This window comes from Palaemon carinicauda, chromosome 9 (assembly GCF_036898095.1).
Source record: "Palaemon carinicauda isolate YSFRI2023 chromosome 9, ASM3689809v2, whole genome shotgun sequence".
Classification (NCBI taxonomy): domain Eukaryota; kingdom Metazoa; phylum Arthropoda; class Malacostraca; order Decapoda; family Palaemonidae; genus Palaemon; species Palaemon carinicauda.
This window is the reverse complement of record NC_090733.1, coordinates 139,652,764-139,666,087: the sequence shown is the minus strand read 5'-3', so window position 1 is coordinate 139,666,087 and position 13,324 is coordinate 139,652,764. Positions and strand designations below refer to the sequence as shown.

The following is a 13,324-nucleotide window of genomic DNA, read 5'->3' as shown; positions in this document are numbered from 1 at the left end:
ACCGACACCAATAGGTGAGCGAGCTAGTTAACCTAGCACTCCTTTACATTTTTTCTCTGGTATATTTAGCAGTAAATTACCTAAGAATAAGTGCTAATAGGAGCTTATTCACTGGGCGGCACAGGTCCCTCGCCCAGAAATAGATTTTTCCTACGTCAAAATCCCTTTTTTCAATATTAAACTTAGCCGGTGATTATATAAGCTGATTCACACCCAGGGGGGTGGGTAGAGACCAGCATTAATTGTTTACATTATTATGAGCTAAGGATTTTGTATTTCATTTTAGCAGTTATTCAAAATAACAAACATAAAATAAATAAGTACCTGGTAAGGAAGTCGACTTGAACAATTACTCTGCCTTTTTTAAGTACGTCTTCCTTACTTAGCCTCGCGATCCTCTTAGGATGCTGAGCGACTCCTAGGAGCTGAAGTATCAAGGGTTGCAACCCATACTACAGGACCTCATCAAAACCTCTAATCTAGGCGCTTCTCAAGAAAAGAATTTGACCACCCGCCAAATCAACCAGGATTCGAAAGGCTTCTTAGCCTTCCGGACAACCCAAAAAACAACAATAAAAAACATTTCAAGAGAAAGATTAAAAAAGGTTATGGAATTAGGGGAATGTAGTGGTTGAGCCCTCACCCACTACTGCACTCGCTGCTACGAATGGTCCCAGGGTGTAGCAGTTCTCGTAAAGAGACTGGACATCTTTAAGATAAAAAGACGCGAACACTGACTTGCTTCTCCAATAGGTTGCGTCCATTATACTCAACAGAGATCTATTTTGTTTAAAGGCCACTGAAGTTGCGACAGCTCTAACTTCATGTGTCCTTACCTTCAGCAAAGCAAGGTCTTCCTCATTCAGATGGGAATGAGCTTCTCGTATCAACAGTCTGATATAATAGGAAACTGCATTCTTTGACATAGGCAAAGAAGGTTTCTTAATAGCACACCATAAAGCTTCTGACTGTCCTCGTAAAGGTTTAGTTCGTCTTAAATAGAACTTAAGAGCTCTAACAGGGCATAAGACTCTTTCTAGTTCATTTCCAACCAAATTTGAAAGGCTTGGAATATCGAACGATTTCGGCCAAGGACGAGAAGATAGCTCGTTTTTGGCTAGAAAACCAAGCTGTAAAGAACATGTAGCCGTTTCAGATGAAAATCCGATGTTCCTGCTGAAGGCGTGTATCTCACTGACTCTTTTAGCTGTTGCTAAGCAAACGAGGAAAAGAGTCTTTAAAGTGATATCTTTAAAGGAGGCTGATTGTAGTGGCTCGAACCTTTCTGACATAAGGAATCTTAGTACCACGTCTAAATTCCAACCCGGTGTAGCCAAACGACGCTCCTTCGAGGTCTCAAAAGACTTAAGGAGGTCCTGTAGATCTTTGTTGTTAGAAAGATCTAAGCCTCTGTGACGGAAGACTGCTGCCAACATGCTTCTGTAACCTTTGATAGTGGGAGCTGAAAGAGATCTTTCCTTCCTCAGGTATAATAGGAAGTCAGCTATTTGGGTTACAGAGGTACTGGTCGAGGATACTGATACCGACTTGCACCAGTTTCGGAAGACTTCCCACTTCGACTGGTAGACTCTAAGAGTGGATGTCCTCCTTGCTCTAGCAATCGCCCTGGCTGCCTCCTTCGAAAAGCCTCTAGCTCTCGAGAGTCTTTCGATAGTCTGAAGGCAGTCAGACGAAGAGCGTGGAGGCCTGGGTGTACCTTCTTTACGTGTGGCTGACGTAGAAGGTCCACTCTTAGAGGAAGAGTTCTGGGAACGTCCACCAGCCATTGAAGTACCTCGGTGAACCATTCTCTCGCGGGCCAGAGGGGAGCAACTAACGTCAACCTTGTCCCTTCGTGAGAGGCGAACTTCTGCAGTACCTTGTTGACAATCTTGAACGGGGGGAATGCATAAAGGTCTAGATGGGACCAATCCAGTAGAAAGGCATCTATATGAACTGCTGCTGGGTCCGGGATTGGCGAGCAATAAATTGGGAGCCTCTTGGTCATCGAGGTTGCAAAGAGATCTATGGTAGGTTGGCCCCATGTGGCCCATAGTCTCTTGCACACATCCTTGTGTAGGGTCCATTCTGTTGGAATGATTTGACCCTTCCGACTGAGGCAATCCGCCATGACATTCATGTTGCCTTGAATGAACCTCGTTACTAGAGAAAGGTTTAGATCTCTTGACCAGGTGAGGAGGTCCCTTGCGATCTCGTACAACGTCATAGAATGGGTCCCTCCTTGCTTGGAGATGTACGCCAAGGCCGTGGTGTTGTCTGAGTTCACCTCCACCACCTTGCCTAGGAGGGACTTGAAGCTTTTCAAGGCCAGATGAACTGCCAGTAGCTCCTTGCAGTTGATATGTAACGTTCTTTGATTCGAGTTCCAAGTTCCCGAGCATTCCCGACCGTCTAATGTCGCACCCCAGCCCGTGTCCGATGCGTCCGAGAAGAGAACGTGGTTGGGGGTCTGAACAGCCAGGGGCAGACCCTCTCTGAGGTTGATGTTGTCCTTCCACCAAGTCAGTGATGACTTCATCTTCTCGGAAATGGGGATCGAGACCGCTTCTAGCGTCTTGTCCTTCTTCCAGTGAACAGCTAGGTGAAATTGAAGGGGACGGAGGTGCAGTCTCCCTAACGAAATGAACTGTTCCAGGGATGAAAGCATCCCTATCAGACTCATCCACTGTCTGACTGAACATCGTTCCTTCTTTAGCATGTTCTGGATGCATCCTTGGGCTTGACTTGTTCTGGGGGCCGACGGAAAAGCCCGAAAAGCTTGACTGTGAATCTCCATCCCTAAGTACACTATAGTTTGGGATGGGACCAGTTGGGACTTTTCCATATTGACCAGGAGACCCAATTCCTTGGTCAGATCTAGAGTCCACTTTAGATTCTCCAGACAGCGACGACTGGAAGAAGCTCTTAGAAGCCAGTCGTCCAAATAGAGGGAGGCTCTGATATCCGCTGAATGCAGGAATTTGGCAATATTCCTCATCAGCTTCGTAAAGACAAGAGGAGCCGTGCTTAGGCCAAAGCACAGGGCTTGAAATTGGTAGACAACCTTTTCGTAAACGAATCTCAGAAAAGGTTGGGATTCTGGGTGGATGGGGACGTGAAAGTAAGCGTCCCTTAGGTCTAAAGAGACCATCCAGTCTTCCTTCCTGACCGCTGCTAGAACAGACTTTGTGGTCTCCATGGCGAACGTCTGCTTTGTGACAAAGACATTCAGCGCACTGACGTCTAGCACCGGCCTCCACCCTCCTGTCTTCTTTACCACTAAGAAGAGACGGTTGTAGAAGCCCGGGGGTTGATGGTCCCGGACTTTGACTACCGCTCCCTTTTCTAGCAAGAGAGACACCTCTTGCTTCAAAGCTAGTCTCTTGTCCTCCTCTCTGTACCTGGGAGAGAGATCGATGGGAGACGTTGCTAGAGGGGGTTTGCGTACAAACGGGATCTTGTACCCTTCTCTGAGCAACTTCACAGATTGTGCATCTGCGCCCCTTTTCTCCCAGGTCTGCCAGAAGTTCTTGAGTCTGGCTCCCACTGCTGTCTGAAGAAGGTGGCAGTCAGACTCTGCCCTTAAAGGACTTGGTACCTTTCTTCTTCCCACGTCTCCCTTCGGCACGAGCACCTCCTCTGCTGGAGGCTCTGCCACGAAAAGGCGGAAGGAATCTGGACGCTGGAGTGTCCATCCTGGGTCTAGACAAGGTAGGCAAAGGGGTGGCTTTGCGGGCAGAGGACGCAACCAGGTCATGAGTGTCTTTTTGAATCAAGGAGGCAGCAATCTCCTTTATCAAGTCCTCTGGGAAAAGGCACTTTGAGAGAGGAGCAAACAGAAGTTCCGATCTCTGACACGGTGTTACTCCCGCTGACAAGAAAGAGCAAAGGTTTTCCCGTTTCTTGAGGACCCCGGAAACGAACGAAGCCGCAAGCTCACTGGATCCGTCACGTATGGCCTTGTCCATACAGGACATAATGAGCAAGGAAGCTTCCTTGTCAGAAGGGGAGATCTTCCTGCTCAAAGCTCCCAGACACCAGTCCAAAAAGTTAAAGACCTCGAAGGCTCTAAACACTCCTTTCAACAGATGGTCTAAGTCTGAAGGAGACCAACAAATCTTAGAGCGTCTCATGGCCAGCCTGCGGGGAGAGTCTACTAGACTTGAGAAGTCGCCCTGGGCAGAGGCAGGAACTCCCAAGCCGAGAACTTCTCCCGTGGCATACCAGACGCTCGATCTGGAAGAGAGTCTCGCAGGGGGAAACGTAAAAGCTGTCTTCCCAAGGTTCTTTTTGGACTGCATCCAATCCCCTAAAACTCGTAAAGCTCTCTTGGACGAGCGGGCGAGGACGAGTTTCGTGAAGGCAGGCGCTGATGACTGCGTGCCTAAAGCGAACTCAGACGGAGGAGAGCGTGGAGCCGCAGGCACAAACTGATCAGGAAACATCTCCTTGAACAAAGCAAGAACTTTTCTAAAGTCCAAGGAGGGTTGCGTGGTCTTGGGTTCGTCGATGTCCGTATGCGGGTCGTCAATGTGTGCAGCGTCGTCATCATCAGAGAGTCCATCATCTGAAAACTGAGGAGGAAGCGGCAAAGGAGTAGCAATCGGCTGGTCAGCTGAGTCCGGCAGCACGGGTGCATGCGTGACTGAACCGGACGCAACGTCATGGAACTGTTGCCCAGTCTGTGAACTGGCAACAACCATAGCAGCGCGGGGGCACAAAGCGTCTATTCCAGACTGTCTAGTCTGCTGTGGGCGAGTAGTGGTAACCACACTGGGTTGCGGAGGTTGACGCACCGCGTCAAAACAAAACAACTTAGGTTGTTGTTGTAACTCGCGAACGTCAACGGAAGGTTCCGTGCGTCGCTGAACGTCAACATGCGGCTGGCAGGGTACACTGGAACGCATGGGTGGCAGGACTCTCACAGCTGGAGTGCGGGAGAAGGTAGCCTCAGCGTCCACTGGACGCACAACCGTGGGTGGTTGTAGGCTAGAGGTTGGTGCAGCGTCAACCTTCTCCGCACAAAAGTCCTGCATCAATGACGTTAACTGTGACTGCATGGTCTGCAGCAAAGACCACTTAGGGTCTACAGTAGCAGGTGCAGCAACAGACGGTGTTACTGCCTGATGCGGTACCGCTTTGCCTCTCTTAGGAGGTGTGCAGTCATCGGAAGACTGCAGCGAGTCCGAACTGACCCAGTGGCTACAACTGGGCCGTTGGACTTGCGCGGAAGGGACCGACTTGCGCTTAAGAGGCCGCGAGACCTTGGTCCATGGATTCTTTCGAGAAACCTCTTCCGCAGACGAGGAATAAATGGGCTCTCTCGTCTTCGTGTGGGTGGGGCGATCTTGGTTAGATACGCCCGAAACCACGGAGGGAACGTCTGTTCGCTGATTAAAGCCTCTCGAACCCTTTGGTCGTACGACATTGCTTCTCCCCTGGGCTTGGGAGCTTGCAAGAGGTCCCGGACTGGGAGGACGACAGGCACGAACAGACGAACCCTCAAGCGCAACACTATCTACAACACTTTCCACAACACTACCACTCACTTTGTCACTACCCACCGCACTCTTACACTTCAACTCCTTGACGTCTGCCATGAGTTGGTTACGGTCACTCGCCAATGACTCGACTCTCTCACCCAGAGCCTGGATGGCACGCATCATATCTGCCATCGAAGGTTGTTGAGTGCTAGAAGGGGGATCAGGAGCAACCACTACAGGGGAAGGAATAGGTTGTGGGGCATGAGGAGAGGAAAATTCAACGGAGCGAGATGAACTTCTCCTGACTCTATCTCTCTCTAGCCTACGTGTGTATTTCTGGAATTCGATGAAATCGAATTCCGAAAGCCCAACGCATTCCTCACATCAATCTTCCAATTGACAGGTCTTATCCCGACAATTGGAACAAACGGTGTGAGGATCGATAGAGGCCTTCGGAAGACGCCTTGAACAGTCCCTAGCATTACATTTCCTGAATTTAGGGACTTGAGAAGGGTCAGCCATTTTGAATTAGTCAAAGGGGAATTCAAAATCTATCCAAAGTCGTCAACAAATAATCCAAAATCAATAAAAGAATGCAAGGATGTATTGAAGATAACGTCTGCAAAGCGAAAGCTAATAACTAGAAATGTGTACTTCACCAAAATATGTGAAAACCAATCCAGTAAGCAACAGCGAATTTAGTAGGTCTTGCCGGTGGCACGACAGAGAGAAAATTGAGTTCTGTGTTTACATTGAGTACTGAGTACCTGCACGACAGATGGCGCTGTTGAAGTACACCCCCTACCTGCATAGCGATCGCTGGCGGATTTTGAACGTAGAGTTTTTCTGTCGGGCAGCAGAGCTGCAGCTTATATAATCACCGGCTAAGTTTAATATTGAAAAATACTTTTTAATAAAAGGAATAAAGGAATTGAAAGCTAATAGAAAATATAATTCTCACAATATGAATGAAAGAATACATTGATCAAACATGACTAAATATATAAAATAATTGCTAAGATAGAAACAACTAGAGGTTGAAGCGTAAGGTTACGACAATCTTAGATGATTGGAAAAGAGATCCAAATTCAAGACGATCTTAAAAAGAAGGACAAGTAAATGGCAACAGATTCCTCTCGTCTCTCGTAAACGTAAACGACTAATCACCGTACCTGTGCCAAAGTCCGGATTGACGTGCTCGTCGGCGATGATCCTGATTTCCTCCTGGCGGAAAGGGTGGCGGGCCTTCTTTCCGACGAGGTGGGCGTACCGGCCGTCCGCTGGATTGACCATCACCGCTGTATCCCCTAGCATGGTTTCGGGTCTTGTGGTGCTCACGACAATAACCTCGTCTGCGAAATAGTCTCTAGTTTAATTTACTATTTCTGACTTTGTCCTGTTATGTATCATTTGATGTAGCACGGAATATTAACTTCATAAGAATACTTCATTTCCTAAGAATGAAGTTTTAAAAACAGAACAGAAACAAATATTAAAAAGCTTTTATGTCCTGCTTAGATTTTATCCACTAAGAATAGGTGTCATTTAGGAAAATTCATATATATTACAAAAACAGTCTTACCCATTTTCTCTGCACTAACACCATGTTTTTATAAGAAGTACCATAATTTTCATGATATCTTTGATAAGGACACATTTGCAATTGAGTGCTCCTGCTTCTGTGAAACCTATAATTCTAGTTACTCCTCCGTAGACTGGCCTTGGAATGATGCCAATTTAGCCTCTTGGGTATAAGTTAAATGTGTCTAGTTTCATTTACAATTTCATCTGAAGAGATGATCATCAGAACATCAACAAGTCTAATCTCCAACTCTGGCGCCGAACTGAACAGTAACCTCCCCAATAGCTTAAGCTTTATGGGCCAGGGGGGGGACTCAATCTGCTGTCCATGCGAATGCAAGGCTCGCAAGTTACTGCTGTTTTGTACGGCCTAAGCTTATCAGTACCAGCTAATGCTGATCTCAAAGTAACTCATCTACATGAGGTCTTCTCATGATGCCAGTATTAGCACGAGACCCTTTCTTTATCAAATTATCAACAGGAACTTCATCAGGGTCACTCACCAGATCCGCTAACTTCGTAAGCAAAATCGTACATCTTCCCGAAGGTGACGGGCTGCTCATAGCCGGGAACTCTCAGGGGCGTCGGTCCCTCCAGTTCCAAGTGTTCCACTTCGATGTTCGATATCGCGGACTGGAGTTCGCAGCACCAGTTAACCAGCGACATCTTCCTATAGACCAGCCCTGCATTGAATAGTTTTATGAAGGCCTCACTCACTGACTTGCTCATGTTCTGAAAGGACACGAAATGTAAGAGAAATAATATGCTGTCAAATTTTCATCATCATCGTCTCCTCCTACGCCTATTGACGTAAAGGGCCTCAATTAGATTTCGACAGTCGCCTCTATCTTGAGCTTTTAAATAAATACTTCTCCATTCATCATCTTCTGCTTCACACTTCATAGTCCTCAGCCATATAGGTCTGGGTCTTCCAAAAATGATTATTGGATATAACTGCAGAATTGAATGAATGGAATTATGAATGTAGGGGCCAATCAACATCGAAGTCCAAGAGTGGTTGGATAGAAAGGCAGAAGAGAAGGCAGAAGAGAAGAAGAAGCAAGAATGAAGGCTAGGAAGTCGTAACTCAATGCTTACTATTGCTATTATATATCAAATTTGGAAAGCGTATTTTAAGCGTCTTCACATGAAATAAAGATTAGACAACAAAGGGGATACAGCAACAAAGCAAATTATGACTTTGTTTACCTACTACTTATTCTATTTTACTACAGAATGATGGGAAAGAAGCCAAAAATAATAAGATGAGTCTTCTACTATACAGTGAACCCTCGTTTATCGCGGTAGATAGGTTCCAGACGCGGCCGCGATAGGTGAAAATCCGCGAAGTAGTGACACCATATTTACCTATTTATTTAACATGTATATTCAGACTTTTAAAACCTTCCCTTGTACGTAGTACTGTTAACAAACTACCCTTTAATGTACAGAACACTTAATGCATGTACTACAGTACCCTAAACTAAAACAGGCACAAATATTAAAGGCGATTTTATATCATGCGTTTCCTAAACACGCCAAAAAGCACGATAAAAAATGGCAACCAATGTTTTGTTTACATTTATCTCTGATCATAATGAAGAAACAAACTGGAGGTAGAGCTTTGCTTATTACCCAGACATATTTCCCATACTTTTCCCTTAGAACTACATCACATCTTCCTACTTTAGATATATATATATGTTATTTTTATTAATAAAATAAATTTTTGAATATACTTACCCGATAATCATGTAGCTGTCAACTCCGTTGCCCGACAGAATTCTATGGAGGGATACGCCAGCTATCACAATACTAGAAGGGGGTGTACTTACCAGCGCCACCTGTGGCTAGGTACTCAATCATTTGTTGTTGACACCTCCTCAATTATTCCTCGGTCCACTGGTTCTCTCTGGGGAGGAAAGGGAGGGTCGATTAAATCATGATTATCGGGTAAGTATATTCAAAAATTTATTTTATTAATAAAAATAACATTTTTCAATATTAAACTTACCCGATAATCATGTAGCTGATTCACACCCAGGGAGGTGGGTGAAAACCAGTGTACATGATTAAAGGATAGCTAAGTATCCCAAATTTCATATAACAGTTATCTCAAATAACAATGAAATAATAAGTACCTGGTAAGGAAGTCGAATAGAACCGTTACTCTGCCTTTTATTTAAAGTTCGTCTTCCTTACTGAGCGCAGCGTTCCTCTTGGAGGCTGAATCAACCCAAAGGTGCCAAAGTACAAGGGGTTGCAACCCTACTAAAGGACCTCTACCAAACCTTTAACCCAGGCGCTTCTCAAGAATGAATAGACCACCCGCCAAATCCAAGGATGCGGAAGGCTTCTTAGCCTACCGTAACAACCATAAAAACAACAATAAAAGTATTCAAGAGAAAGGTTAAAAAGGTTATGGGATTAAGGGAATGTAGTGGCTGAGCCCTCACCTACTACTGCACTCGCTGCTACGAATGGTCCCAGGGTGTAGCAGTTCTCGTAAAGAGACTGGACATCTTTCAGATAAAATGATGCAAACACTGACTTGCTCCTCCAATACGTTGCATCCATAATGCTCTGCAGAGAACGGTTTTTATTAAAGGCCAACGAAGTAGCTACAGCTCTTACTTCGTGGGTCCTTACCTTCAGCAATGCAAGGTCTTCCTCCTTTAAGTGAGAATGTGCTTCTCTGATCAGAAGCCTTATATAGTACGAAAGCCCATTCTTGGACATGGGTCTCGAGGGTTTCTTGATGGCACACCATAAGGCTTCTGACTGTCCTCGAATAGGTTTAGATCTCTTCAGATAATATTTGAGAGCTCTGACAGGGCAAAGAACTCTCTCTAGTTCGTTACCTACCATGTTGGAGAGGCTAGGTATTTCGAACGATCTAGGCCAAGGACGTGAAGGAAGCTCGTTCTTTGCTAGGAATCCAAGCTGAAAAGAACATGTAGCTGATTCGGTTGTGAAACCAATGTTCTTGCTGAAGGCATGAACCTCACTGACTCTCTTAGCTGTTGCAAGGCAAACGAGAAAAGCAGTCTTGAGGGTAAGATCCTTGAAGGAAGCTGACTGGAGAGGTTCGAACCTAGATGTCATAAGGAACCTTAAGACTACGTCTAGATTCCAGCCTGGAGTGGAAAGACGACGTTCTTTAGACGTCTCAAAAGACTTGAGAATGTCTTGAAGGTCCTTGTTGGAAGACAGGTCCAAACCCCTGTGGCGGAGGACTGAGGCCAACATGCTCCTATACCCTTTAATCGTAGGTGTTGAAAGGGATCTCTCATTCCTAAGATGAAGAAGGAAGTCAGCTATTTGGATCACAGAGGTATTGGTAGAGGATATTGAATTGGCTCTACACCAGCTTCGGAAGACCTCCCACTTAGACTGGTAGACTCTACGAGTGGAAATTCTTCTAGCTCTGGCAATCGCACTGGCTGCCTCCTTCGAAAAGCCTCTAGCTCTAGCGAATCTTTCGACAGTCTGAAGGCAGTCAGTCGAAGAGCGTGGAGGTTTGGGTGCAACCTGTCTACGTGTGGTTGACGTAGAAGGTCCACTCTTAGAGGTAGAGTCCTGGGGAAGTCGACTAGCCATTGAAGTACCTCTGTGTACCATTCTCTTGCAGGCCAAAGGGGAGCAACCAGCGTCAGCCGTGTCCCTTCGTGCGAGACGAATTTCTGCAGAACTTTGTTTATAATCTTGAACGGAGGGAATGCGTACAGGTCGAGATGGGACCAGTTCAGAAGAAAAGCATCCACATGAACCGCTGCAGGGTCTGGAACAGGGGAACAATAAAGCGGAAGTCTCTTGGTGATGGAGGTGGCAAACAGATCTATGGTAGGTTGACCCCACAAGGTCCAAAGTCTGTTGCACACACTCTTGTGGAGGGTCCATTCCGTGGGAATGACCTGATTCCTTCTGCTGAGGCGATCCGCTGAAACATTCATATCGCCCTGGATGAACCTCGTGACCAGTGTGAGGTTTAGACCTCTTGACCAAATGAGGAGGTCCCTTGCGATCTCGTAAAGGCTCCTCGAATGGGTCCCTCCTTGCTTGGAGATGTAAGCCAAGGCTGTGGTGTTGTCTGAATTCACCTCCACCACTTTGCCTAGCAGGAGGGACTTGAAGTTCAACAGGGCAAGATGAACTGCTAACAGTTCCTTGCAGTTGATGTGGAGTAATCCTTGTTCCTTGTTCCATACTCCTGAGCATTCCCGTCCGTCCAAGGTCGCACCCCAGCCCGAGTCCGATGCATCCGAAAAGAGATGAAGATGGGGGGTCTGGATTGCCAATGATAGACCCTCCTTGAGAAGGAGATTGTGCTTCCACCACCGGAGAGTGGTCTTCATCTCTTGGTTGATAGGGATAGAGACTGCTTCTAGAGTCGAGCCCTTGTCCCAATGAGCTGCAAGATGGAATTGAAGAGGGCGGAGGTGGAGTCTCCCTAGCTCGACAAACAGGGCCAGAGATGAGAGGGTCCCTGTGAGACTCATCCACTGTCTCACTGAGCAATTGCTCCTCTTCAGCATGCTCATGATGCACTCTAGGGCTTGGTTTATCCTGGGGGCCGATGGAAAAGCCCGAAAATCCCGACTCTGAATCTCCATTCCCAGGTACACAATGGATTGGAAGGGAATGAGTTGAGATTTCTCTATATTGACTAATAGACCTAGGTCTCTGATTAGATCTAAAGTCCAAGAGAGGTTCTCCAGACAACGACGACTCGTGGAGGCTCTCAACAGCCAGTCGTCTAGGTAGAGGGAGGCTCTGATGTTCGATAAGTGCAGGAATTTCGCTACATTCCTCATCAGATGAGTAAAGACCATAGGAGCTGTGCTTAGGCCAAAACACAGGGCTTGGAACTGATAGACAACCTTTCCGAAAACGAATCTCAGGAAAGGTTGGGAGTCTGGATGAATGGGAACGTGAAAGTATGCATCTTTCAAGTCCAACGAGACCATCCAGTCCTCCTGTCTGACCGCTGCTAAGACCGACTTGGTCGTCTCCATTGTGAACGTCTGCTTGGTGACATACTCGTTGAGAGAGCTGACGTCCAGCACCGGTCTCCAACCTCCTGTCTTTTTGGCTACAAGAAAGAGACGGTTGTAGAAGCCCGGGGATTGATGGTCCCGGACTATAACCACTGCCTTCTTCTGCACAAGTAGCGACACCTCCTGTTGCAATGCTAGCCTCTTGTCCTCTTCTTTGTAGTTGGGAGAGAGGTTGATGGGCGATGTGGTCAGAGGCGGTTTGAGGCAGAATGGAATCCTGTAACCGTACCTCAGCCAACTGACAGACTGTGCGTCTGCACCTCTCTTCTCCCAGGCTTGCCAGAAGATCTTGAGTCTGGCTCCTACTGTTGTCTGGAGAATCTGAGAGTCAGTGCTTTCCCTTAGATGTCCTGGGTCCTTTCCTAGACTTGCCCCTGTGAGAGTCTGGACGGGAGCTTCCTCGGCTGGGGGCTCTACCACGAAAGGGCGGTATGAACCTAGTGGCCGGGGTATCAGCCACTGGGGAGCGATAAGTCTTGGGGACAGAGGTGGTAACCTTAGACTTACGAGCCGATGAGGCTACAAGATCGTGCGTGTCCTTCTGTATCAGGGCAGCCGACAAGTCCTTAATTAGCTCCTCGGGAAAGAGGAACTTTGAGAGTGGAGCAAAAAGGAGCTGTGACCGCTGGCACGGTGTAATGCTGGCTGAGAGGAAGGTACACAGTTGTTCCCTTTTCTTCAACACCCCTGATACAAATAACGACGCTAGCTCACCCGATCCATCCCTGATAGCCTTATCCATGCAGGACATAATTAGCATGGCAGAGTCTTTGTCCGCAGGAGATGTTTTCTTGCTGAGGGCTCCCAGGCACCAGTCGAGAAAGTTGAACATTTCGAAAGCTCTGAACAACCCTTTCAGAAGATGATCCAGGTCTGAGAAGGTCCAACAAACCTTCGAGCGTCTCATCGCAGTCCTCCTAGGCGAGTCCACCAGACTTGAGAAGTCAGCCTGGGCAGAGGCAGGTACTCCCAAGCCTGGTGCTTCCCCTGTGGCATACCAAACGCAACCTTTCGAAGCGAGCTTCGTTGGAGGGAACATGAAGGAAGTCTTGCCCAGGTGTTGTTTAGACTGAAGCCACTCCCCTAAGATCCTTAAAGCCCTCTTGGAGGATCTAGCTAGGACAAGCTTAGTATAGCTCGACTTAGCTTGTTGTACGCCTAGCGAAAACTCAGATGGAGGAGAGCGGGGAACAGCAGAGACGA

The 13,324-nt window shown here is 47.0% G+C and overlaps 1 protein-coding gene across 3 annotated transcripts in view; it reads right to left on the bottom strand.

Annotated features, from left to right (window-relative positions):
- LOC137647194 (valine--tRNA ligase-like) overlaps positions 1 to 13,324 on the bottom strand; it is an 89,452-nt gene that overhangs the window by 49,150 nt on the left and 26,978 nt on the right. For all 3 annotated transcript variants that reach the window (XM_068380521.1, XM_068380523.1, XM_068380522.1), the window contains exons 6-7: positions 7,568 to 7,796; positions 6,656 to 6,835 (exon numbers count right to left, since the gene is read on the bottom strand). In XM_068380521.1, the coding sequence (XP_068236622.1) occupies positions 6,656 to 6,835; positions 7,568 to 7,796 (409 nt within the window). The remainder of the gene's footprint in view (positions 1 to 6,655; positions 6,836 to 7,567; positions 7,797 to 13,324) is intronic.